The following is a 25387-nucleotide window of genomic DNA, read 5'->3' as shown; positions in this document are numbered from 1 at the left end:
AGTGAGATCCTCTCTCAAAAAAGGTTAAGGAGGGGCTGGGATTGTGGTTCAGTGGAAGAGCCCCTGCCTACCGTGTGAAGTACTGGATTTGATTCTCAGCATTACATATAAATAAATAAAATTCCATGGGCAAATAAAATATGTTAAAGATATAACTCACTGGTAAAGCAAACCTGGGCTCTCAATCCCCAGTACCATAAAAAAGAAAAAAGAATGAGGAACTTCTTGGTTGACTCACTAGAAGTCAAGAGGGTTAAAAAAAAAAAAAAAAAATTACAAACTCTGGAAGATAAGTTTCTCCAAATAAAAAAAAGTAATAAGTCTTTCTGAGGACAGAGATGCCATCTTTTCTTTTCAAGTATTGTTTTAGTTTCAATGGATCTTTTAAAATTTTATTTATTTATATGTGGTGCTGAATATTGAACCCAGGGCCTCACACATGCCAGGCAAGTGCTCTACCACTGAGCCACAACTCCAGTCCCGCCATGTTTTCTTAATCTTTATTTTTCTAGTACTTAGCGGACTATCCAAAATATAGGCAGTCAGTTTCCATGACGAAAAACAAAAAACTAAAACATTTCAAAGAGAAATAAAATTACTATAGGACTCTGCATTTAAAAAAAGAATTTTTAAGATGGCAGCCTGGGCAACTGAAGATGACTGTTTCAAAATAAAATTAAAAGAGTTGGGGATGTAGCTCTTGGCAGAGTACTTGCCCAGCATGCTTGAGGCCGTGGGTTCAAGCTTTGGTATGGTAGTAGCAAAAAAAAAAAAAAAAAAAAAAAAAAAAAAAAATCAGTAGATGCAGTCAATGAGAATTGAGATCCTTTGCCAGAGAATCCTTCCCACAAGAGCAGAGAGGTTTCACTTTCCTATTCCTCAGAAATGCTTACCAGCCAAATTCAGGCTAGCCCCTGAAACTTCATTATGCAGCTTTCTTGCTCCTGTTTGGATGAGCCCTCTCACTGGTTAATAACCACAGGAAACAGGAAAAGAACACACCAAGTCTCCTCCTCTTCCCTCAGAGGGTTCACCCATTACATACTTAGTGTAATTCAGGCTCCTAATGTACAAATCCTAGCACATACAGAAGGTATCAAAGCTTTATGTTTTTATTTTGTTGTTAAATTGCCAGTTTAGACATACTAGTTACTGATAAGTACTCACCATATTGGGCATTCCACCTCCAGGAACTGCCTTTTTGTCCATTGCAAATGGAGATAAGCTATTTGGTAGTACAGTTTTTGTTTGAATCTGGAGCCCAAGGCCACTGGCTCCAATCTGCTGTCCAGAATTCTGAGTATATGGTGACCCATAAGGATTGGGGTTGCTCATCATTCCCATCTAACAGTAAGAAATAGAAGAGAAATTAATTTCCTTTCACCTGTTACTAAGATATTACTTATGCCCTTTCCCATTTCATTTTCCATATACGAAACAAGTTTAAAGAAAATCCTCTATTCATATTAGAAAACATACTGAATAACTAGCCAAATGTGATGACATATGCCTGTAATCCCAGCAATTTGAGAGGCTGAGATGGGAAGATCACAAGTTTAAGGTCAACTCTGGCAGCTTAGTGATACCCTGTATCAAAATAAAAGTCCTTGCCGGACTTGGTGGCCCATGCCTGTAATCTCAGTGGCTTGGGAGGCTGAGGCAGGATTATGAATTTGAAGCCAGCTTCAGAAATTTAGTGCAACCATAAGCAACTCAGTGAGATCCTGTCTCTAAATAAAATACAAAAAAAAAGCTAGGGATGTGGGTCAGTGGTCAAGCAGCCCTGGGTTCAATCCCCGGTACCAAAAAAAGAAAGAAAGAAAGAAAGAAAAGTCCTGGGGGTGTAACTCAGTGGCAAAGTACCTCTGGGTTCAACCCCTAGAACCACACAAAACACATTAAATAAAAGCATGCCCTTGAAAGTACATTTTTAAGATTAAGATCAAGATCAAGGGGCCTGAAGTAGAGTAAATTTACAAAGTTATTTAATGTAAATACTTAAGATAAAGGTCTTTTAGAAACACTTCTAATTATCTTCATATAACTATCTATTAAAGAAGGTTTGCCAATCATTTCCATTAAGTCACACAATATTACATTGATGTACTTTCACTTATTGTATAAACTATGGTCAATTCAACTCAAATTCCTGTGCCATCTAACTCCTGTGCCTAAATATAACATGGCAGAGTCTGACAGGTCCAAGTGTTTGTGTACTCCATGATTTAATTTTTGTAAAAGATAAAAAACTGGTCATTTGTGAGATATATCCTTTTTTTTTTTTTTTTTTTTTTTAACTTAGGGACATTGAAACAATGTTTTCTACACCCCTTTTGATTCTGAATCCTTTGGAAAGAACATGCAAATCTGTTGACTGTACACTAATCCTTGCTGCCCTCTAAACCAAGCTACTCTATTCATTAAATTACCTGTTTAACCCTTTAAGTAAGTTGACTTTGCAACTCCTATATACTTTAGATTTTCTGTATTTATGTTTAGTTCACCTGGAACCATCATACTATATGTATGATGATTAACTGAGAAGAGTATTAATAATTCAAGAGCCAGGTGGGTTTGATGTTGTACATTTGTAATCCCAGTTACACAGAAGGATGAGGCAGGATTACAAATTCCAGGCCAGACTCAGCAACTTAGCAAGACCCTATCTCAAAATAAAAAATAAAAAGGGATACAGGTGTGGCTCAGTGGTAAACACTTCTGAGATCCCAATTACTAAAAACAAAACAAAAATATTCAAAAGTCAAATGTCCTATATAATGATGAAACTTAGAAAAAATGCATTTTCATTCATCTAGTTACTTAAATTAAAAAAAAAAATCTTTTTTTGGTTGTCAAAGAATATTTATGTATATATCTATCTATCTATTTGTATGCAGTACTGAGAACAGAACCCAGTGCCTCACACATGCTAGACAAGTGTTCTACCACGAAGCCACAATCCCAGTCCTAAAATTTATTTTAAATAATTCAAGCAATTGTCAACTCTCTCCCTTAAACACCAAGTTAGAAGCCACTCTCCCCTCCACCTAATTGTAGGATCCCAAATGTACGTCAACTCCTACTAGAGACTAATAGTAGGCACTCAGTATAGTAACTCAGAATACTATAAGCTACTGCCCAATTTAAAAGGTGCCATACCAGACTTCCATCCCTCTCTGCCAGATCCAATCCTATCAAAGAACCTTCAATTCTAAACACACACACACACCCTTTTCCACGTAGACCTGCTCAATGTCACCATCTTAATTCAAACTCATCACTACTAATACAAACTAATTTCAAAAGACCTTGCCTTCTGTCAGCATTAATGGACGACATACCATTGATGGTATAACCAGGACCTTCATGAAGTCTGTCTCTTCATGGCATCTTACTATTTTCTGTACCCATACCTTATAAATCTGAAACCATAATGCTTCTTCAGTCTCTAACATTTGCCTAAGCTTTTCTTTTACTACAACTGAATAGTGGCACATTTCTTTTACTATTTGACTGTGATGCTAGCCTGCCTGTAAAGGAAATAAATACTAAGATCACAAAGATGAAATTTTCATTTTTCATTTTTTGCTTACTTAGGTGGTACAACCATAACTAACAAGCACCTGCAGATTCTGCTCATCCTCTTAATTTTGAACGCTACTATTGTGACTCCTCTATTGTCACAGTTAGAGCTCCTTTTCTACACTGCCATGTTTTCAGGCCTTCAATCAAATGTGACATAGGTGATCATTTGTCAAAACATATGCCTCTTCTATAGGCAGACCATGCACAAAAAGGAAAGAACCTAGACAGGTGCAGTGGTACATGCCTGTAATCCCAGCAACTCAGGAGGCTGAAGGAGGAGGACCACAAGGTTCAAGGCCAGCCTCAGCAATTTAGGAAGACCCTGTCTCAAAATAAAAAATAAATAAGTAAGGGCTAAGCATGTGGCACAGTGGTTAAGCACCCCTGGGTTTAATCCCAGGACCAAAACAAGAGAAAGAACCTTAGTTCGTTTATTTTTGTAGCTCTATCATCTAGACACCCTAAAACTTTCAACATCACACCTTAGTGATTCAGAGAAGACACGATAAAAGTCATAAAAATATATGAATTTATAAATAAAATTTACTTTATATTTCTGCAAATCTACATAATATGACATCATATCAGTTCCATTTTTAAATGCAATCAGAGACTGAGAGATAAGTAATTTGGCTAATGCTCTAATGATGATGGGAGAATGAGTGGCACCGTTTGGAAGATAGCATGAAGAATATGGTGACCTGAACAGAAATCAGTCAAAATAAAAAAACTTACTGATTCCATCTCCTCTCCAATAACTGGAATATTCTAAATGGTCAGGAAGATTATAGGGGCAAATACAGAAATAAGAATTCAGGATGTTTGGTAGTTTCAAATAAATGTTGTTGCCAAGTATGCTTTTTTAAAGTACTGATATTTACACTCTAATAGTACACGTCTACTCTGAGGGGAGTTGGGTTTCATTTAATTATTTCTTTAATTGGCATGGATATTCATGAGAGATAGTATGAAAACCATTTATCACATATGCATGAGAGTAACATATTAAGAGATAATAAATCAGTCTATAAGTCTGTTTTTGAGAAAAATATTTTAGTTGTAGGTGAACACAATATTTTTATTTATTTTTATGTGGTGCTGAGGATCAAACCCACTGCCTCACACGTCCTAGTCAAGTGCTCTACCACTGAGCTACAACCTTTGAGTAAACAAAATTCTGGAATTTGTAAGCTGCCTTGGTGTCTGTTAATAAGTGTAACATTGTGGGCTGGGGAATGCAGCTCAGTTGGTAGAGTGCCTGCCTCACAAGCACAAGGCCCTGGGTTCAATCCCAGCACCACCAAAAAAAAAAAAAAAAAAGTGTAACATCTTTACTCAGGTACATACCAATACGATCTGGTGTTTCATGACTGTCTGCAGGGACACTACTTGCCTGCCTAGAGCAACTAAATTTAAACAAGTTCCTGACATTCTGGTTCCCTCTGTCATGGATGCATTACCTACAAACTCCAAGCTCTCTATAGAACTATAGACTAGAGTCTCAAATATACAAACTGTACTGATTGCTGGTCAAGTGGCAGTGTTTTATTCTTTTTTTTTTTTTTTTTTTTTGGGTGCTGGGGATCGAACCCAGGGCCTTGTGCTTACAAGGCAAGCACTCTACCAACTGAGCTATCTCCCCAGCCCCCAGTGTTTTATTCTTGATGTTTTTGGTCACTATGTCAAAGACTCCCTGTTTTTTCCGCCCTCGTTCATCTCCCTCAGAGTTCTGCTTCGAATTAGAAAATAAGATACAAGCAATCTTCCTATCACTATCCTGTCTCCTGAACTCCTTTCCTAGTCTCTACCATAAAAAACAGGAGGAAAATATACTATACTTAATTTATGCTACCTTGTAGTGACTTGATCTTGTTTCCTTCTCTATAACTAATGTGCTCCAGCTGTTCAACTACCCATTACCATACAGACATTCACTAAACTGAAAAGGCAGAGAATAAGGAAGTCACAGTTTGAAGAAGTCAAGAAAAAACTGCAGGGCACTATTTTTTCTTTTCTAAAGGAAAAAAAAAAGGAAAGAGAGTAAAGGGAATGAAGGAAGGAGGGAAGGAGGGAAATAAATAAATAAATCTGGCTCGGCCTAGTGGCCCATGCCTGTAATCCCAGTGACTTGGGAGGCTGAGGCAGGAGGATTCCAAATTCAAAGTTAGCTTCAGCAAATTAGCAAGGCCCTATGCAACACAGACCCTATCTCAAAATTACACACACACACACAAAAGGGTGGGGGGCTGGGGATGCGGCTCAATGTGTAAGCAACCCTGGGTTCATTCTCAAATACCCATCCTCAAAAAACTCTGATTCTACAAGTTACCTCTATGTTTCCAATATATTAAAACTAGAAAGCTGGGCAACACAGGAATCAACGAGAGAGAGAGAGAGAGAAACATTGACAAATAAGTGAAGAGCAGAGCACAAAATGTAAAAAATGCTAACACTTTAGAAACATTTACAACAGGGTCAAAAATCCCTATTTACAACAGGGTCAAAAATCCCTATGTCTTGGTCAGATCTGCATTCACCACAGTAATGCAAGTTAATACTATGTTATTATCTATATGCAAGTCATATAAGTTAAAGTACTGGGCAATCAACAGTAAATGTAGACCAGAGCCCTCAACCTACACCAAATTCTAAACACTATTTTTCAGTTTCTCTCTCCATATGGATTCTTCCTCCCTGCCTTCCACCTAATAAGCCCTTAATCAGTCCTTCCTACTTCCTACTTGCTGTACTACTTTCTCAACCCAAGCCATTTAAGTTCTAAAACAGAGATGCAATAATCATAGCTCTTAGTTTAAAACTTTATAGGTTCAGGACTCTTCAACATCACAAACTGATGCTAATTTTAAAAGAGCTCCAAAACTGACATTAAAACTCCTGTTTTGCCCGGAAGGAGATTACTCCTAAAGCCAACACTCAAGTGAATGAATGATGCTCAAGAGATTTTTTGTTTGGGTTTTTGGTGCTGGAGATCAAATCCAGGGCCTCAGTTTGCTAAGCATGTACTCTACCACTGAGCTACACCCCGCACTTGTGATTTTTGTTGTTTTAAACACCAATTTTCATCAGTCATAAGGTATAAAAAATATGGAGATGAAACTAAGTGGATTCAGGTAACACAAGTATGTCAGAGGAAATATGGGTTAGGCTTTCTTTTTCCCCAGACCTAAGACTACAGAGCAAAATGAACTGAAAAGTAATAAAGATGCTCCAGAATTCTGTTTGTAAAGAGTCCAGGGATTATTAAAGGAGGACTGTGGAAAGGGTTACAGAAAATAGTCTTGACTATTACTGTTACTTTAACTCTAGCAATGATCACTGTATATAAGATTATAGTAAGTCAGAAGACAAATGTTGTAGCAAACATTACCACTTTGTTTTTTTAGCTGTGTAGGCTTTAGATCAATATATGAATCATAATAACTGAATGGTATTAAAACTATAGGAATTAACTTGAGCTTTTAATTCACAAAGTCAAGAGTTCTCTATAACCCTGAGACTTTGTTTCCTTACAAATATAATGGGAATTAAACTATTTCTTTTTAGGACAAACAGTCCTGTAAGACTGTTACAAACAGTCCTGGCACACATTAAATACCTATTAAGACTCTAACACTAATTTAAGTACATTTATATTGTCTGATATATTTCTTATTTTATTTTTGGTACTGGGAAGTGAACTCAGGAGTGCTTAATCACTGAGCCACATCACCAGACCTTTTAAATTTTTACTGAGAGACAGAGTCTTGCCAAGTTTCTGAGACTAGCTTCAAACTTGGTATCCTCCTGTGTCAATGGGATTATAGGCCTGGCCACTGCACCAGTCCAACCCTTTTTAATTTTTGAGATAGGGTCTCGTAAGTTGCTTAAGTCTTCTAAGTTGCTAAGGCTGCATTACAGGTATGTACCACCACAACCAGCCTGTCTGATATTATTTAATAACACTTATCTTAAACTTTATGTTCCAGATCAAAATAAGCTCTCACTGAACAGATTTTCTTTAAAAAAAGATACTGAAAAAATAAGTATCCAGAATATTAATGTTCTGAATAAATTCAAACTTAGTTCCAAAGTAGATGAAACCTTACATTAATTTATACAGTATTAATCTAACTGAAGTCTTTATTAGCAGCATAATCATACCTTCCACCCAACTGCTGTTCATAGCCCCTGTAAGATAATTTTAGGACTTGGTAAAGTCAAAGTGCAAGTGCTGGCTAGTAATATGAATACTCTGACTTGAATTTATTTTAATCTAACAGGAAAATTTAGTAGACTTTTCTTCCTACCATAAAGAAAAAAATAGTTGTTTAAAAAATACTTGTATCTTTTAAATGTGTACCTCATCCTAAACCTCCATAACTTAGTCCCTTTCCATCAAATATACACTCCTTAAGGATAGGGATTTGTGTTTGTTCACTGCCATAAATTCAGGTCCTGAAATAATGCTGATGCAAGAAATTTGTGATTTAGATGAAAACAAGAATAACGACCCATTCCTATCTAAATATTCTCAGTCTCATAGTGAGCCTCCCACCAAACCCCCATAGCACTTGCCTGGCATACTAAACATTTTAAGTTCCATGAAGTTTAAGTTAATTCACTGCTCTATCTCCAGTACAAAAGCCAAAACTCAAAGTAAATATTTTATTAATCAGTCAAGGTTTAATATCTATCTGTCATCCAGCTCCTCTCCCCAAAAGAATAAAACATTGAGTTGGCATGGTAGCCTGTCATTCCAGCTACTCAGGAGGCTGAGGCAGAAGGATTCAACGTTTGAGGCCAGCCCAGGCAACTTATGAAATCCTGTCTCAAAATTAAAATAAAAATACACATACACAGAGCTGGGGATATAGCTCAGAGGTAGAGTGTCCCTGGGTTCAATCCCTAGTACAGCAAGAAAAAAAGTGGGGGAAAAAAAAAAAAAAAATTACAGGCATGTCCCACTGTGCCTGGCTACCTTCTTGCTTCTCTCTTACTCCAAATATTCCAAGTAAGTTACACTGACACAGCAATAGTAAGTGTCAGAAAAGCAGAATCTACCGAGCAGGTATGATAACCAGAATCTTTTCCTAAGTTGTTATTTTTTTATAGTACGTAAAAAGAGAGAGAGAGAAAAGAAAGAAGTGTGTCTACCTACATGTGACCTCAGTTTCCCAGCCCATGTTTGCCCCTTTGTCTTAAATTTATACTTGCATTCATTCTCTCTTCCCAACAAAGTGCTCATGAACAAAAAACTTAAAGCTGCTCCAAGTACTCTTCCCTCTTAGGAAGTTTGCTCTGACTCCTGTGAAAATCTTAACCATTTTCAATATCTTCCAAGTGCAGCCATCAACAGGCAACAACCATATGACAGGCACTGGCTACTAAGATCATGATCCCATTTTAAGAAAAAAGGATAAAATATTGTAAGAAAAATAAAGGAGGAATGGTATGCTTATAATCTTAATTATGTAGACAGAACACAAATGTAAAAGTCTATAAAATGTACTTCATGTTCAGTAAGAAGGTGGGCTGTCTAGAAAAGTCTTTCGAACAATGCCCAGAATCTGGCTAATTGAAACATGTGGAATGTTAAGTGGGCTTTCATTGTTTAAAAAAAAAAAAATCCAATAAATTACTAAAAAAAAAACCAGAACCACTCCAAGTTATGGAAATAAATGAAGTTTCTTCTTAAAGATTTGTAATGCCAACTATCACCAATCAGTTGTAAAATATATGTTTTCACTTAAATTTAATACAAGAGCTCCTTTAAAACTTGTGACACCACAGTAGATCACTGTCATATAATATGCGGGAAATGCTATACAAAGTTAAGACTGAATATGAGCAGTAAAGAATAAACCAGTAACTGGAATACTCCAACAAGGATGGATTGTGTTCACAAAAAGGAAACTTACCTTAAGAGGTTGGGGGCCTCTCAATCCTGTTTGTCCTCCCATCTGGGGAGTGCCCTGCTGCAGTGGCTCAGTCAGTAAGTTGCCAGCATTTCCCATGCCCGGATTTGGGTACTGCATATTCGGTCGTCCCCGGCCTGCTCCAATTGAACCGTTCATGACTTGATTGGGCATTATCCCCTGTCCATTGCCTGCAGCCAACATTCCAGGATTCATGCCAGCATTCATCCCTGTGTTCATTCCCATGGCAGGCGGATTTACTGGACTGTTCATCATACCTGTTGTGGACTGTGTGGGACCCTGATTTGGTCCACTAGTGCCCATCCCCATGTTGGGAGAAGTCAAGCCTGCCTGTGCCATTGGGCTTTTGACCATGCTATTTATCAAACCTAATCCAGGACTGTTCTGTTGGGCCTGGCTGGCCATGACTTGGCCTGGGCCACCAACTCCCATGTTGAGGTTAGGGGAACTACCAGACCGTAGCAATTCTGACAACTGTTTATGTTTAGAGGCTGCATCTTGTACTATGCCAAGACTTGTCTGAATCTGACTAATATCACCACCATTGGTTAATCCCAATTCTGTAGAGTTGATTAATTCATCTGGTAAGTCGTGCTCCAGGTCAAACAAAGATCCAAAATCTAGAAACAAAGAAGAAAGATGAAGATTAAAGTCCACATAACCAAAATCATTAAACTGCTCTGTATTTTGGTTCTTGGGAAGCATTAAATATCATTTTCAAACCTCACTCCATGGATTATCACCTATAATTTATATTACAGTTTTCCATGTTATATATGTATTAAAAATTTTTGTAATATATTAAAAAATTAGGAGAATTTTTGTTTATACAAACAGGTTTAAATACCTAAGAACTGTGCCTAAAATAAGACCAAGGGGAAAAAGGATTGAATGTTGTTATAATACCCAACATGTAAAAGTTTATATTGGTAATCATGAAAAAAGACATGCAATTATTAGTCCCTTCCTTCGAAGTTAAAACGAACTAAAAAAAGAAAACTTAAATATGATAATATATGAACACAACCAACACACACACTAAAAATTTATAAAATGAAATCTATAAATTCAGTGTAGAGCTGAAGAAGACAAGAGTTGCCCACTATATTTTACCAACCTCCTACCACAGAGCCTAATACAAAGTAGGGCCTTAACTAGCTGAGTAAACTTACATTTACATGACCTATAGCCTACAGAATTTCCTTAATCAAAATCTAGTCAGAACAATACACAACAAAGCCTTCAGTCCCTTATTGCCATCATCACCCAAGGTGATAAAAATTATAGACTGACACAGAACTCCTCGACATTGACACTTTTAACATTTTAGGCTAGTTAATTCTTCGTTATGGGTATAGGAGATTGTCTCATCATTATAGAATCCTCGGCAGAATACCTAGGTGTGGTGGCAGACACTTATAGCCATAGTTACTCTGGAGGCTGGAGGCTGAGACAGAAGGATTGCAAATTCAAGGCCAGTGAGACATTGTCTCCCCCCCACCAAAAAAAAGACAGACAGACAGGAGGCTAGAGATATAGCTGAGTATAGAATAGAGCAACCCTGGGTACACAGTGTATACACACACACACACACACACAAAGCATAATAAGTAGATCCTTGGTCTTGCCACTTGATGCCAGTAGCACCTGTACCCCAATTGTGACAAAAACATTTACAGACATCGCCACATATACCCTGGTGGGGCAAGAATGCAGACAGTATATCATTTGAGGCACTGAGTTTTCTTTCCTTTTAATTCTCCAAATAGAGTTCACATGAAAAGAAGCATTAAGTGTTTATGGGAGCTGGGGTTATGGTTCAGAGGCAGAGCACTCACCTCACATGTGTGAGGGGCTAGGTTCAGTACTCAGCACCACATAAAAATAAATAAAAATAAAGGTGTCCACCTACAACTAAAAAATATTGTAAAAAAATTAGTCTATCCTTTAAAGACAAACTACTGCTTTAATGATCCACTTGATCCAATTAGTCTTGGTTTCTAAGTAAGACTCTTCTGTGTACCCTTCATGTTCTTGGAGCATTCTATCCTGTCAATGAACTTATGATTATGTCTGTTTTTCTCCCCTTCCCCTGCCACCTTACCACCCCTCACCTCACCCATGCACCCAGATAGCAGATCTTTGCAAGCACAAGTCCTACCCATTATACACCAACTCCTTGCCTAGTAACCATCACAGAATGCATCTGGTCATAAAGGAACTGAACTGATTTATACCCTAGGATCTCAGGACATGATTTAGAGCCCAAACTTTTAAGGATTTTTCTTTCTGTTTGAAAAATCCTCTGGGCCCCTCCTTTATAAAAACAAAACAGGTTAGGCACAGTGGAGCACACCTGGAATCCCAGCAGCTCTGGAGGCCGAGGCGAGAGGATTGGAAGTTCAAAGAGAGCCTAGCTTCAGCAACGCAGCAAGATCCTGTCTCAAATATACAAAAAAAGGGCTGGGGATGTGGCTCAGTGGTTAAGTGCCCCTGGGTTCAATCCCAAGCACCAAAACAAACAAGCAAGCAAACAAACATATAAAAAACCATGGAAGTTTGAAAACAAAGTTTAAATAAAGCTCACCTAAAGCCTTATTCAAAGACAACTACAGGCTGGGGGTGTAGTAGAGTGTTAAAGCACTTTCTTAGAAAGCTCAAAGCCTTGGTTCAATTTCAGGAAACGCCCCCCTCAAAAAAAAAAAAAAAAACAAAAACAAAAAACCCACAAACAAACAAAAAAAACTGCTTAATAAACTGCTGTATATCCTTCGTTTTTCCTGATTATATAATTTACAAAATCGAGATATTTTAAGCAGAATATTTACATTTCCCCTGGATTACCCAAGGAAATATGTTATCATCAACATACTGAACACAGAAGGGAAAAAATTAATCTCCACCCACTACATTTCAAAACTTCTGCTAGAAAATAAGGATAAAAAATTTAAGCATCCAAGTTATTAGAAAAAGAACAGAAAAAATGATCAAAAATAGAAACAGTTAAAAATGAAAGAGAACATAAAACATACAAATGATAGGGTATAAACAAAAAAATTGTTCTTTCAAGCAAGTAATAAAAAAACTCTGGAAAGGTTAATGAAAACAAAAAAAAGCAATGCAAATTTTAGGTAAAATGTGAAAAAAAGACAAAAATGGATAAATACCCAATAAAATACTGCAAGCATAGTCAAGAAGAAATTATATGTCTCAATTTCTATGACAAATTATTCCATAAAAGGGTGAAAAAGGAAAAAGACGACTTACTACAAAAAGTGACAGACACCTGTCATCCTCTGAGACTTGGGGAGGCAGAGACATAAGGATTCCAAGTTTGAGGACAGTCTAGCAACCTGGTGAGATCCTACCTCAAAAAATGATAAGGGGGGCTGGGGAGATAGCTCAGTAGGTAGAGTACTTGCCTTGTAAGCACAAGGCCCTGGGTTCGATCCCCAGCACCCAAAAAAAAAAAAAAAAAGATCAGGGCTAGGGATATAGCTTGGGGGGGGGGGGGGTTTTGCCCTTTTTTGTTTTAGAGTCTTCTGGGAATAATCCCCAGAACTACAAGAATAAAAGAGAGATTCGACACTGGATATACCATAAGAGCTATTTGGATTCTGATGTGAACAAATCGACTGTAAAAACACCTTCTGAAATCACAATCAATAAACTACACACTGAGTAGTACGTAATATAAGGAAATTATTAATCACTGAGTATGATAATGACATAGCAACAATGTTAAATCCTTTTTACTGAGACACACTGAAGTTTCTGTCAAACGGCTCTGACTGGGATTTGACTTAAAAATCAGTAAAAGTTGGACATGATGGCTTGCACCTGTTATCCTACCTACTCTGGAGACTAAGACAGGAGGATCATAAGTTTGAGGCCAGCCTGGACAACAAACTGAGATCCTGTCTCAATAACACACACACACAAACTAAGATACTCCAGTGAAAGGGGTGTGTGTGTGTGTGTGTGTGTGTGTGTGTGAAAATACTTGAAGCTCATTAATGGGCACATGGGAGTTCTGAATAATTCTATTACTATTTAGAGAAAAATGAATCCGTGGCTAATCTTTCCATAAAGAAAGCACCATATTAATGGGGGGAAAAAGCAACATATTTAAATTGTTTTACAGGTATGTCCTAACATCAAATTTTCAAGGAAAAGACAATTCAACCTTATGCCCAAACACCATGCACACCTGTAATATCAGGGACCCTGGAGGCTAAGGCAGTAGGATCCCAAGTTTGAGGTCTACCGTAGCAATTTAGCAAGGCCCTGTCTAAAAAAAAAAGGGGGGGGGGGCTGGGAATGTAGCTCAGTAGTAAAGCGCTCCAGAGTTCAATTCTCAGTACCAATTAATTAATTAATATAAAAATATTCTAAACACTACACATGGCTAGTACAATTTAAAAAAAAATCTTCATAAACAGAAGCAAGAACACTTTAAAGAGCAAACCAAATTCATGAATGTCTTTAAAATTATCAAGCTAGAATAATGCCAGAAATCCAGAGAACATTAGAATAATGGTAAGCATATACCAGCATATGTCACTTACCATAATAATGTAGAATTAAAAAAAACAAAAGATTCATCTCAATGACTGCAAGAAAAGAACTGGATAAAATTTAATGTCCAGCCACAGTATAAAAACAAAACACTATAGCACTCTGGAAGCTGAAGGGAATTTATTTATACTAAAAGAACTGTTTGTAAAATCTAAAAATTGGTAGCAAATATACATAATATACCAACATTAAAATAGCTTCTTTAATATCAGAACAAGACAAAGACAACCATTTCTATTCAACATTATACTAGAGTATTAAGGCAGAGCAATAAGAAAATATCACAAGTTTGAAAGAAACAAAACTTATCTGCAGATGATAGAACTATTGACATAGGAAATCCAAAGTAAATATATCAAAACCTTACTTTGTACTCCATAGATATTATTACCAACTAGAAGACCCTAATTTTTTCAGGGAAATCAGACAAGATAATTCTAAAGTATATGCAGTATAACCAACCTAGTTTCCACTTCTGTATAATAGGAAAGTATGTTATTTATAAGGATTGAGTTAATACATAAAGTGCTTATAGAATAGTGCTTGGCACATATTTCACACTATAAATGTTACCTGTTATTATTCAATGAACCAATTACTCTATGAGGAGACAGGCTGGCTTCTAATGAGAACAAGCATTTATCAGGCGAGTTCAATATGTCCGGCACTGCACTTGGCACCTCACATATGGTTCTCATAATCTTCTCAACAATCTCAGGAGTAAATAATAACCACATGTTCAGAGCTCACTGGGGAGTGACAGGTGTCAGTAATAAGAAAGTATTAGTACAGGCACTAGAGTGAGGATTTGATCTGCACTACACCTAAATCTACTGAGCTTGCTTGGTTGCTGTCTCATGTTAATGCAAATATTTAACATCACAAATTAGGCTCTCCTGTGAAGCAAAGAGGAGAGTTTACTACAGTAGCAGACACTGAAAATGGAGGTTTGAGGGTTGATCTTTTTTTTTTTAACTGGTAATCTTGAACTTAATTTCAGTAGTTCTAACTGTAGTTACTACTGAAAGTTCTATACTCTGGTTTTAACTCAAAGATGGATCCTAATACTCCTGTTTTCCAAAATGGTTCACTTTATTAAAACCTCAACTATGCATGTCTTATCTCCCATATGTTTTTTTCTAAACTTTTTTTTTTTTTTAAGTTGTCAATGGATCTTTAATTTTATTTATGTGGTGTTGAGTATTAAACCCAGGGCAAGCACTCTACCACTGAGCCACAAATGCAGCCCATCTCCTATCTTTTGTTATAAACCATTTATGGGCATCTTTCTTTACTAAATTGAAAGCACACAATGGATAAAAGGTATCATTTAACAGGTACCATTTTTTGCACTAGGAATTGAGCCTAAGACCTCCTGCATGCTAGGCAAACAGTCCACCTAGCAACCCCCGCCTTAAACTTTACTTTGAGACAGGGACTTGCTAGCTCAGGCTGGCCTTGACTTGATTCTCCTTCCTCAGCTTCCTTAGTAGCTAGGATTACAGGCATGTGCCAATGGGCCTGGCTTTATTTAATAAATACATATGATTCCCATATGCATTGCACATGCTCAGACAGACGAGGTAAGAATATCTAATATTTAATAATAAATGTGAAGTGTTTCCACATATTCTATAATTGCATATGATATACCTAATTGGGTTTTTAACATTATAAAAGTAAATAAAAGTTATCTTACTTGTATTTAAAAACCTTTTATTTGCAGTCATATAGATTATGTTTGGAAAACTATGTGAAAAAATAATACATGCCTGGAGTCATGGTGCAAGCCTATGACTCCCAGCAGCTTGGGAGGCTGAGGCAAGAGGAACACAAGTTCAAAGCCAGCCTCAGCTGTTCAGCAAAGCCCTAAGGAACTTAGTGAGACCCTGTCTTAAAATTTAAAAAAGGTGTGGCTCAATGATTAAACGACCCTGGGTTGTCCCCAATATCCCCCACCCCCAAAAAATAATATATACCTTGACCCCTAATCAAACAGACACTTTTTTCCAGTGTTGGGAACAAATGCTATTATTGACTGTAAAAAGCCCTGCTTTAGGGGTTGGAGATACAGCTCAGTTGGTAGAGTGCTTGTCATGCATGTACAAGGACATGGGTTCAATCCCTAGCACCACCACCCAAAAAAAAAAAAGAGCCTACTTTAGCGAGGCAGGGTAATATGACTGCAATCCCAGCAACCTGGGATCAGAAACGGCAAGGTGCAAAGCAATTTGGTGAGACCCTGGCTCTAAATAAAATACAAAATAGGGCTGGGGACGTGGCTCAGTGCCCCTGAGTTCAATCTCTGGTACCCTCCCCTTTAAAAAAAAAAAAAAAAAAAAAAAAAAAAGTCCTACTTTAATAATTACTATTTTGAGAACCTCAAAGTTCTGGCATTTATGATCCCCAAAAACCATCAGCCACCACCATCAGTCATATATGCATAAAGTATCTGAATGTAAACCTACTACTACAAGCCACTTTGACCTAACTGTAAATGTTAATTTCCAATTGTGAAGAGTTAGCTCTCAGGGTAATAAATCTCGTTTTACTTCCTTCATTGAGTTGTTCTAAGAATGTGATGCTTAAAAGATGATCTCAAGTACTACATAGATGTCCTAAATTATTAATCTTTTGTTTGTGCCCAGTTTGTTGTCCAAGTTCTGGGCTCAAGGGATCCTCCTGCCTCAGCCTCTAGAGTGCTGGTACTAAGGTGCACCTGGGGCAGAACAAAGAAGTCTTAAGATCATTTAATACAGTTTTTTTCCATGTTTACTTAAAATATAAAGCAGTACAGTTGTGACTGAAGAGGAATTGGGAGAATGAGGATCCGTTCTCTTCAAGACTCTTACAACCCTATTCCTCCTTGGGAGGACATTGTTTCAATTTTACTGATGCTAACTCTGGCTCCCCCTAAGAGACTCCTAATTTGTTGTGAGTGCAGAACATGTTCAAATTCCTTGCATCTCAATCTGATGTTCTTCCTATGCATGAAAACAGACTTCATTTTTAGTTTTTTTTAAATCACTGATCATGAGAATCTACAACTTTTCTGAAAAATTTTAAACTGAGAAAACAATTTCGCAAAATTTAAGTATTTTCAGATTAAAAAAATTAACCAGGCACTAATCAGTGATTAAGAGGTTGGCAAAGTTAAGAGTACTAAAGCTTAAAAATATGTTAGGACGCTGGGCACGGTGGCACAAGCCTATAATCCCAGCAGCTGGGGAGGCTGAGGTAGAAGGATCACAAGTTCAGTCAGTTTCAACAATTTAGCCAAACACTGTTTCAAAAAATAAAAAGGTCTGGCTGCAGATGTATTTCAGTGGCTTACTGCCCCCTAGGTTCAATCCTCAGTACAAAAAAAAAAAAAAAAAAAAAAACGGCTGGGAGCAGTGGCACACACCTATAATCTCAGCTATTTTGGAGGCTGAGGCAGGAGGATCATAAATTCAAGGCCAGCCTGTATAACTCAGCAAGATCCTGTCTCAAAAAATAAAAAGGGCTGAGCATGGTGGTGCATGCCTGTAATTCCAGGAGCTTAGGAGGCTAAGGCAGGACATCACAGGTTTAAAGCCAGCCTCAGCAAGTTTGAGAGGCTGCAAACAACCTAGTGAGACCCTGTCTCAAAATAAAAAACAAAAATAAAAAGGGCTGGGGATGTCGCTCAGTGGTTAAGCACCCTTGGGTTCAATACCTGGTACCAACATATACATACATGCATACATAAAAGGGCTGGAGGTGTGGCTAAGCAACAGTGTACTTGTCAACCAAGCAATAAGGACCTGCCTTCAATGCCCACCACCATCCAAAAACAAAACACCAACCACAAAAAACTGCTATTATATGGATTTTATTTTTGCTACCAAATTCAAATCTTTCCCCATTAGATCTATCTTCAAGGGCTTCCCAGAATAAAACCTAGTAGAAAGCTCATGAGCAGTGAATTGAGCAACAGAGTGTACAAAGGACACCAAAATGAGATTATGACTTTAAACCAAAATTAGTCATAAATAGTAAATGAAATCCTGTGGGTTTCAGTACTGACCAGCCTCAATATTACACCTCTAACCTCAGGTTCTTCCTTTTCCTTCAAGTAAAGAGAAAAAAATAAAGGTCCAAATAATCTTCTCGGGTCCCCACTTCAACTTGCACTGCATGGGGAATAGTTCGGATTAGCTGAATGAAATATTATGTTCAATACATTAGAAGCAACACAGCTGGGCGTGGTGGTAAGTGCAAACAGTATCAGCTACTTGGGATGCTGAGGTAGGAAGATCACTTGAGCCCATGAGTTTAGTCTGAGGCAAGCCTGGCCACCAGTGAGACCCAGTCTAGGCTGAGGATGTAGCTTGTCTAATATGCACAAGGTCCTAGGTTCAATCCAAGCACCACATAAATAATAACAATAAGCAGGAGCAGCAACCCAGAGGGCCCTACAACTTACAGTTTGAGATTTTTGTTCCAGAGGGAAAAAATTCATTCACTGAAGAATTTTAAGCAGAATTATATGAAAAAATTTCCATTTATTAGAGATAATTCAAGGGAACAGGATAAAGAATGAAATGGACAGAGAAGTCTAGTGTCAGGAAGAATGGTCAGGAAGCTGCTCTTGGAGAAATGATGAAAGTCAGCATTTTACCTGAAGCACAAATACTAAAGAGAGAGTTATCAAAAACTGTACTTAAGGGGTTACCAAAAAAATAAAAAAAGAAAGACAGGGCTGGGGATATAGCTCAGTTGGTAGAGTGCTTGCCTTGCAAGCACAGGCCCTGGGTTCAAATCCCCGGCACCACAAAAAAAAAAAAAAAAAAAAAAAAAAAAAAAGATAAAGGTGACCCCTAAAATTTCTGGAAGGGACAAGGGGAAAAGTATACTGGTAGAATTATACAGACAAGTAATCAGAAGAACACAGGGTGTGGGCCAGGCACATAGGTCAGGGGTAAAGCTCAAGTCTAGTATGTACAGGGCTCTAAATTCAATCCCCGGCACAAAACAAAACAAAACAAAACAAAAACCACCAGAAAATACACACACGCCAAAATGATGTACAGAAATGTGAAGTTTATGTCACTATTGGAAAGCTTACATAGAACTAACCACTAGGCAGCTAATTAATAGAAAAGGCCAACCAAGGGGCCATCAGAAGAAATGTCAATGACCTATGAAGATGTTAATCAACAAAAGATACTAAAATCAAACATTTTCAAGTCCATTCTACCAGGAATATTAGGTTCCAAGAAGAAAATTGTAGTAACTGGCATCCCATGCTCCAAAAACTATAGATCATAGGAGATAATCAGTTATCTAGGTAAGAAAAGTTTTGGTGGAGTTATGAGAGCAAAACCCAGACTATAGAGGATTGAGAAGTAGGAAGCAAGAAAGTAATAAAGAAAATATTTCTTCTAAATAATAATTTACTTTTGTCCCTTTTTTATTTGATTAGAAATTCATAAATTTATTCCATCACCTTTGGACAACCTATAGAAAAATACTATAAAGTATTATAAGAATGAATGAATTACCTCCACCATCTTCATTAAGACGTTTCCTGCTTGCTACAGTTGTCAACCAATCAACATAATCAGCAGGTACTTCTACGAAATGGTTTGCTGACAAGTACCCTTAAACCTTTAATGATGCTTAGCCAGGGATGTAGCTCAATGGTACAGCACTTGGTTTAGCATGTGCCAAGCCTTGGGTTCAATCCCCCATACCACCAAAAATAAACAAAAAACCCTTTAATGACGTGCAAATACAAAATGATTTTGTCATCGAAGTGTATGTTCAGTCCACAGATAGTAAAGTATGACCAAAAGGACAGATTTTTGAAATTTATCATAACACATGGTTTATCCAATGGACCATGTGTTAAGAAATGTGATGATCTGCCTGGCACAGGCCTATAATCCCAGCAACTAAGGAGTCTGAGGCAGGAGAATCACAAATTCAAGGTCAGATTAAGCAACTTAGTAACCTTTTATCTAAAAAAATAAATAAAATAAAAGGTGTTGAAAACATAGAATGGTCCTGGATTCAATCTCCAGTTCCAAGAGAGGTGGGGGGAGATAATTTAAACAAAAATTAGTTTGGATTAAATATGTGGAAAACTAGTACTGAGTCAAATCATCCTTTCATTATTACATACTGATTCTATATATCACCCCTGGTGCCTTCTATATTGCTTGTAGTCTTCACAGCAGATTTAACCACATAATTCCTTGTAAAATAAATTCAACTCATTTTGTCCTTCCAAAAATCAAAAGATCAAGACAATTTCATGATATAGGAGAAACTTAAATGTCATCCACCATGAAATATATACAAGAAGCATAACCTTTAAAATTAGCACAATTAACAACAGAATCCCAAACACTACACTGTTCTATAAGCATAATCAGTAAGAAAATCTTAACAAAACTTAAAAAGAATTCTTTGGGCTGGGGATATAGTTCAGTTGGTAGAGTGTGTACCTCACAAGGCCCTGGATTCAAATCCCAGCACCAAGGGGGGCGGGGGCTCAAAATCTAATTCTATCATATTAGTAGTACCTCTTCCAGTTATACTTTTTCTCAATTAGAGGGTCACAATTTATTTGTTGAACAAACAGGTTTATTTTTGTGATTTATGCAACCTAAAGTCAAATCAATTCAGTTTTGTTCTTAAGCTGTATTTATTAAGCAAAAATTCTTACTAATAATCTCCAAACTAATAAATTCTAAAGTACCCACTTAAAGAACAGAATCCATTCACTGCTTCTCCTTTCTTCACAATAAAAGAAAGAGTGCTAGAGATGTAGCTCAGTAGTAAAACACTTGCCTAGCATGTGTGAGACACTGGGTTCAATCCTTAGCACCACATAAAAATAAACAAAATAAAGGCATTCTGTCCATCTACAACTACAAAAAAAAAAAAAAAAAAAAAAAAAAAAAAAAAAAAATTAAAAAATAAAAAATAAAAAAACAGGACATTCCAGATCTGGAAACCTTTACTTCCTTCATCTACCCTGATGGTGAGGTCAGAGATAAGCAGGAGCTAGATAAATGAAGAGTAGACAAAGAGAACAACCTAAAGGAGGGAGGGGAGGGGAGACTCATCCATTTCAGCAAAGGAAAGCAAGGGCAAAGTGTAGAGGAGGGCAGAGATCAAAACAGTCTCCAATCCATGGAGGGATTTGGAATTCGCATATGAAAAAACAAAGAACAGTCAAATCTACCTAACATCATTCTGATAATGGTTTGACTAAACGCTAAAAGTACCCTATTTCACAGCATAATTGTTACCACTGTATTAACACATTCAAGAGTACTCCACACATCCTACCCTTGCGCCAAAGACATCTTAGTAATAAATCATTTTTAAGTAATACTGGCATTTTTCTTAAGTTTCACATAATGGTCGCATCCCACTCTTTTACCAAAAAAAAAAAAAAAAAAAATTGGCAAAAAATCTGTGGCAATTATGTGGTGAAATATAGTACTAGTCACAAAGATTCCTTGTTCTGACTGGTTTGGGGTACTCTTACACTGTATACATTAAAAGCAGGGAACTTTTTAAGTACTAGACTTTTGAGGAAGCACAAAGGGATGGAATCTAGTTGTTACCCAAGCTCGGCTTGATCTCATCATCCTCCTGCCTCAGTCTCCCAAGCAGCTGGGAGTAAAGGTATATGTCACAGACTGTAGCCTTTAATATGAGGCAATTCAATCTTCATGAATGTATGAGGCTGAAACAACTTTTCCTTTACTTTGCACTTTATTTAAAAAGTAGTATTTTAATACCCTATAGATGAAAAAGAAGAAAAAAAAAACAAGTCAGGTGATTATATGCCTGTAACCCAGCTCTTTGGAAGGTTGAAGCCAAAGGAACCCAAGGTTCAAGGTCAGCTTGAGCCATTTAGCAAGTCCTCAAAATAAAAAAGTACTGGGGATGTAGCTCAGTGAGAGAGACTGGTTCAATCCCCAGCATAACCAAAAAAACCATACTCAAAGAAGAAAAGATGCACAAATACTTCAAACCACAAAATTTGAAGGAACACTAATTAAAATGAAATATCCACACTGGAAGACAGATAAAAACTTCTAATACTTCCAAAACAATTGAAAAATCTATCTACATTTATACTGAAGATGATAATCCATTATAGAGGATCACATAGCTCTTCATTCTGGCAACTGCTTACTTTTGAAATCCAAGAGGAAAATCACAAACAAATTTCAAAATACACATTTTTCTGGAGACAAGGGTCTTGCTATGCTGCCTATGCTAGCCCTAAGCAGTCATCCTGCCTTGACTTTCCTGCCTCAGCCTCCCCAATACCTACGACTAAAAGGTAACCACCACTACACACTGCTCAAAACCTTGTTCCTCCATCACGACATTAAACAATTATCTGTATGTACAGTGCCACAAGTTTATAATTCCAGCCACTTGGTAGACTGAGGCAGAAGGATCAAAAGTTCAAAGTTAGCCTCAGCAACTTAGCGAGGCCCTGTTTCAAAAAATAAAATTAAGGGCTGGGGTTGTAGTTCAGTGGTAGAGTGCTTGCCTGGCACCTGTAAGGCACTGGGTTCAACCCTTAGCACCACATAAAAAATAAATAAAACAAAGGTATTGTACCCATCTACAACTACAAATATTGAAAGGGGTGGGCGGCTGAGGATATAGCTCAGTTGTAAAGCACCCCTGGGTTCAATCCCCAGTAGGAGGCTGGGAGAAGAGATGCTATACTTTGGGAAGAGATCAACCTAAAGTTCATTCTTAAACATTAGCACTTAAGCATCAAAATTTAGACAAGAGTTAAGAGTGCTGTAACTGATCAGGAATATGACCAGGGCCCACTTTTAGAAGCTCTACATTGACTATCTGCCTTGTTCTTTATCAATTTACTAATACAGCGGTGTGGAAATAACCACAACAGAATACTACTATTTATTAAAATCCACCTTAAGAACAACTCATGATATGTTTACATTTAATCTACACTGTGTCCACTTATGTATAACTAACACAACAATAAAAAACAAATTAGGGCTCATTGTTAGAGCACTTGCCTGGCACATGTGATGCACTGGGTTCGATCCTCAGCACCACATAAAAATAAATAAGTAATTGTGTCCTTCTACAACTTAAAAAAAAAAAAACTGTGTACAAACTATCACTGAACATTTCTTGATTTTGAGTACACCATGGGGTTTGCTCCAAGCAAATGCCCATAGGGCTCCTAGATGGAGGTCTCATACCATCACTTTAAAATAAAAACTTCTAAAATTGCACATCTGTAAAGAAAAACAGGATGGTTTCTAAGTTGGTTATCTGCTGTATTTTCTACATTTAGGGTAACTGGTTAAAAAATATGAATCTTAAACAATTCACGGGCTGGGGAGATAGCTCAGTCGATAGAGTGCTTGCCTTGCATGCACAAGGCCCTGGGTTCGATCTCCAGCACGGAAAAAACAAAAAAAAAATTCACTTTGGTAATTATAATTTACCATAAGCAAATGATAAGCTCATTTCAAGAGGTAAAAAACACACTCCTAATTTTCTTGCAATTAGGTTCTCTCCCTGCTATTGATTCTACACAGTATCACCAGAATCCGTTTTCACCAACTATTCCACTCTTCTGCTCCAATTTTAAACCTGATGGTACGATAAATGGCCCATTTCTTATCATACTTTATCGTTCCACAATAGAACCCCCAACATTCTCTTCCACCTGTCTGGTGTGAAAACATCCCAACCACACAGCCTATATTACAGTCACATCAGAATCATTTTTATTTGTTCCACTTGAAATACCCTTCCAACTTTCCTATTTCTAAGAAAACGTAAAGTTATCCTTAGTTCCAGCAAAACCACCTTTTTCTCTGTGATATTCCAACCACACCCAAAACCCACCCTGTCAGAAATGATCCCTATCATCTGCCTTTGAAACTTACCAAAGGAGAACTTGGGAGAAAACTATGTAGATGTATACCACCCAGATCCCTAAAGCTTTGAGAGCAGAAAGCACCATTCTTTACATCTCAAATGCCTAAACGTGGTAGGTATTCAATGTTCTGTTGGCTGAAAGGAGATATAGCCAGAGCAAATGAAAACTGACTTACTCAATTCAGGAGAACCACACTACTTTAAAATATCCAAAACTGAACCCATCACTAGCCTCCCTGCCATATACATAACCCACACACCAAACAATCTCTTCCTATGTTCTCTAACATAGTAAATCATCACCTATCCAGCTACCCCAACTTGAAACTTGTGAATTATCTCTGACTCTTCCATCAGCTACCTAACATCAAATCAGTCTGTATGACCACCCATCTTCCCTCAAATCTTTCCACCTTTGTACACTTTCTGCAATAGGCCCATCCTTACCAACACTAAAACACTTCTTTCACTGCTCATCCTATTTTTCCCTACTTCTTTCCAAACAACTTCTCACTTAAGTTAACACTCTAAGGTACAATTCTGTTCCATCAATTTAAAACAGCTAAAAAACAAAGTCTAAACTCCTATCTACATCATCAGTCCTATATGAAGTGAGTCTCTTGCTCACTCTAGGGTGTATTTCTTGCTATTCATTCAGTCAGGTCCCCTGAGCAGGCCATACGCTCTGGCTTCATATAGTCTCCTGTTCCAGCCTGGGTTCACTCTTATTAACCCTATCTCTATCCATGAAATTCCAAGATCTGACACCAATTCCTCAAAGACAGACCCCAGAGCTTGTAACTACTGGGTTAAGGGTCCCTCTACACCTCCCCCAATCTTCTCCCCTTATCTATAAACTTCAGGAAGGAAAAGAAGGGACTATGCTTGTCTAGCTATCAGTGTTCCCTATACTGAGGATAAGGACCTACCATATAGAAAATGCTGCCCCAAACATGACAACTGCCATCTTGTCAACTCTTCTAAACAAATATTCTTCAAACTGTGGTTCATACACCAATAGTGGGTCAAGAAACCAACCTACTAGCTTGCAAATCAGTGCTTTAAAAAATGCAATAGAAAATATCAGAGTACAAGTAGTAAAAATTATTGTTTGTTCCCTTGTTGAGACAGTGTCTCTGGTTCTACATATAAAATGTAGTTCTAATGGGGTGTGGTCAAACTTTTGAAAAGCACTGAGTGTTCCTACTTTTCTTCTTCCATAAGAAACTTTTTTTTTTTTTTTTTTTTTTTTTTGGGTGCTAGGGATCGAACCCAGGGCCTTGTGCTTGCAAGGCAAGCACTCTACCGAGTGAGCTATCTCCCCAGCCCCCATAAGAAACTCTTAACACCCAGACAAG

At 37.4% G+C, this 25387-nt stretch overlaps 1 protein-coding gene across 2 annotated transcripts in view; it reads right to left on the bottom strand.

Moving 5' to 3' along the window:
• The window catches only part of Ep300 (E1A binding protein p300), a 75688-nt gene that overhangs the window by 42837 nt on the left and 7464 nt on the right, over positions 1–25387 (bottom strand). For both annotated transcript variants that reach the window (XM_047548886.1, XM_047548887.1), the window contains exons 2-3: positions 9504–10141; positions 1168–1344 (exon numbers count right to left, since the gene is read on the bottom strand). In XM_047548886.1, the coding sequence (XP_047404842.1) occupies positions 1168–1344; positions 9504–10141 (815 nt within the window). The remainder of the gene's footprint in view (positions 1–1167; positions 1345–9503; positions 10142–25387) is intronic.

Source organism: Sciurus carolinensis, chromosome 4 (genome assembly GCF_902686445.1).
Source record: "Sciurus carolinensis chromosome 4, mSciCar1.2, whole genome shotgun sequence".
Classification (NCBI taxonomy): domain Eukaryota; kingdom Metazoa; phylum Chordata; class Mammalia; order Rodentia; family Sciuridae; genus Sciurus; species Sciurus carolinensis.
The sequence above is the reverse complement of the archived record's forward strand: the minus strand, read 5'-3'. Positions and strand labels throughout refer to the sequence as shown.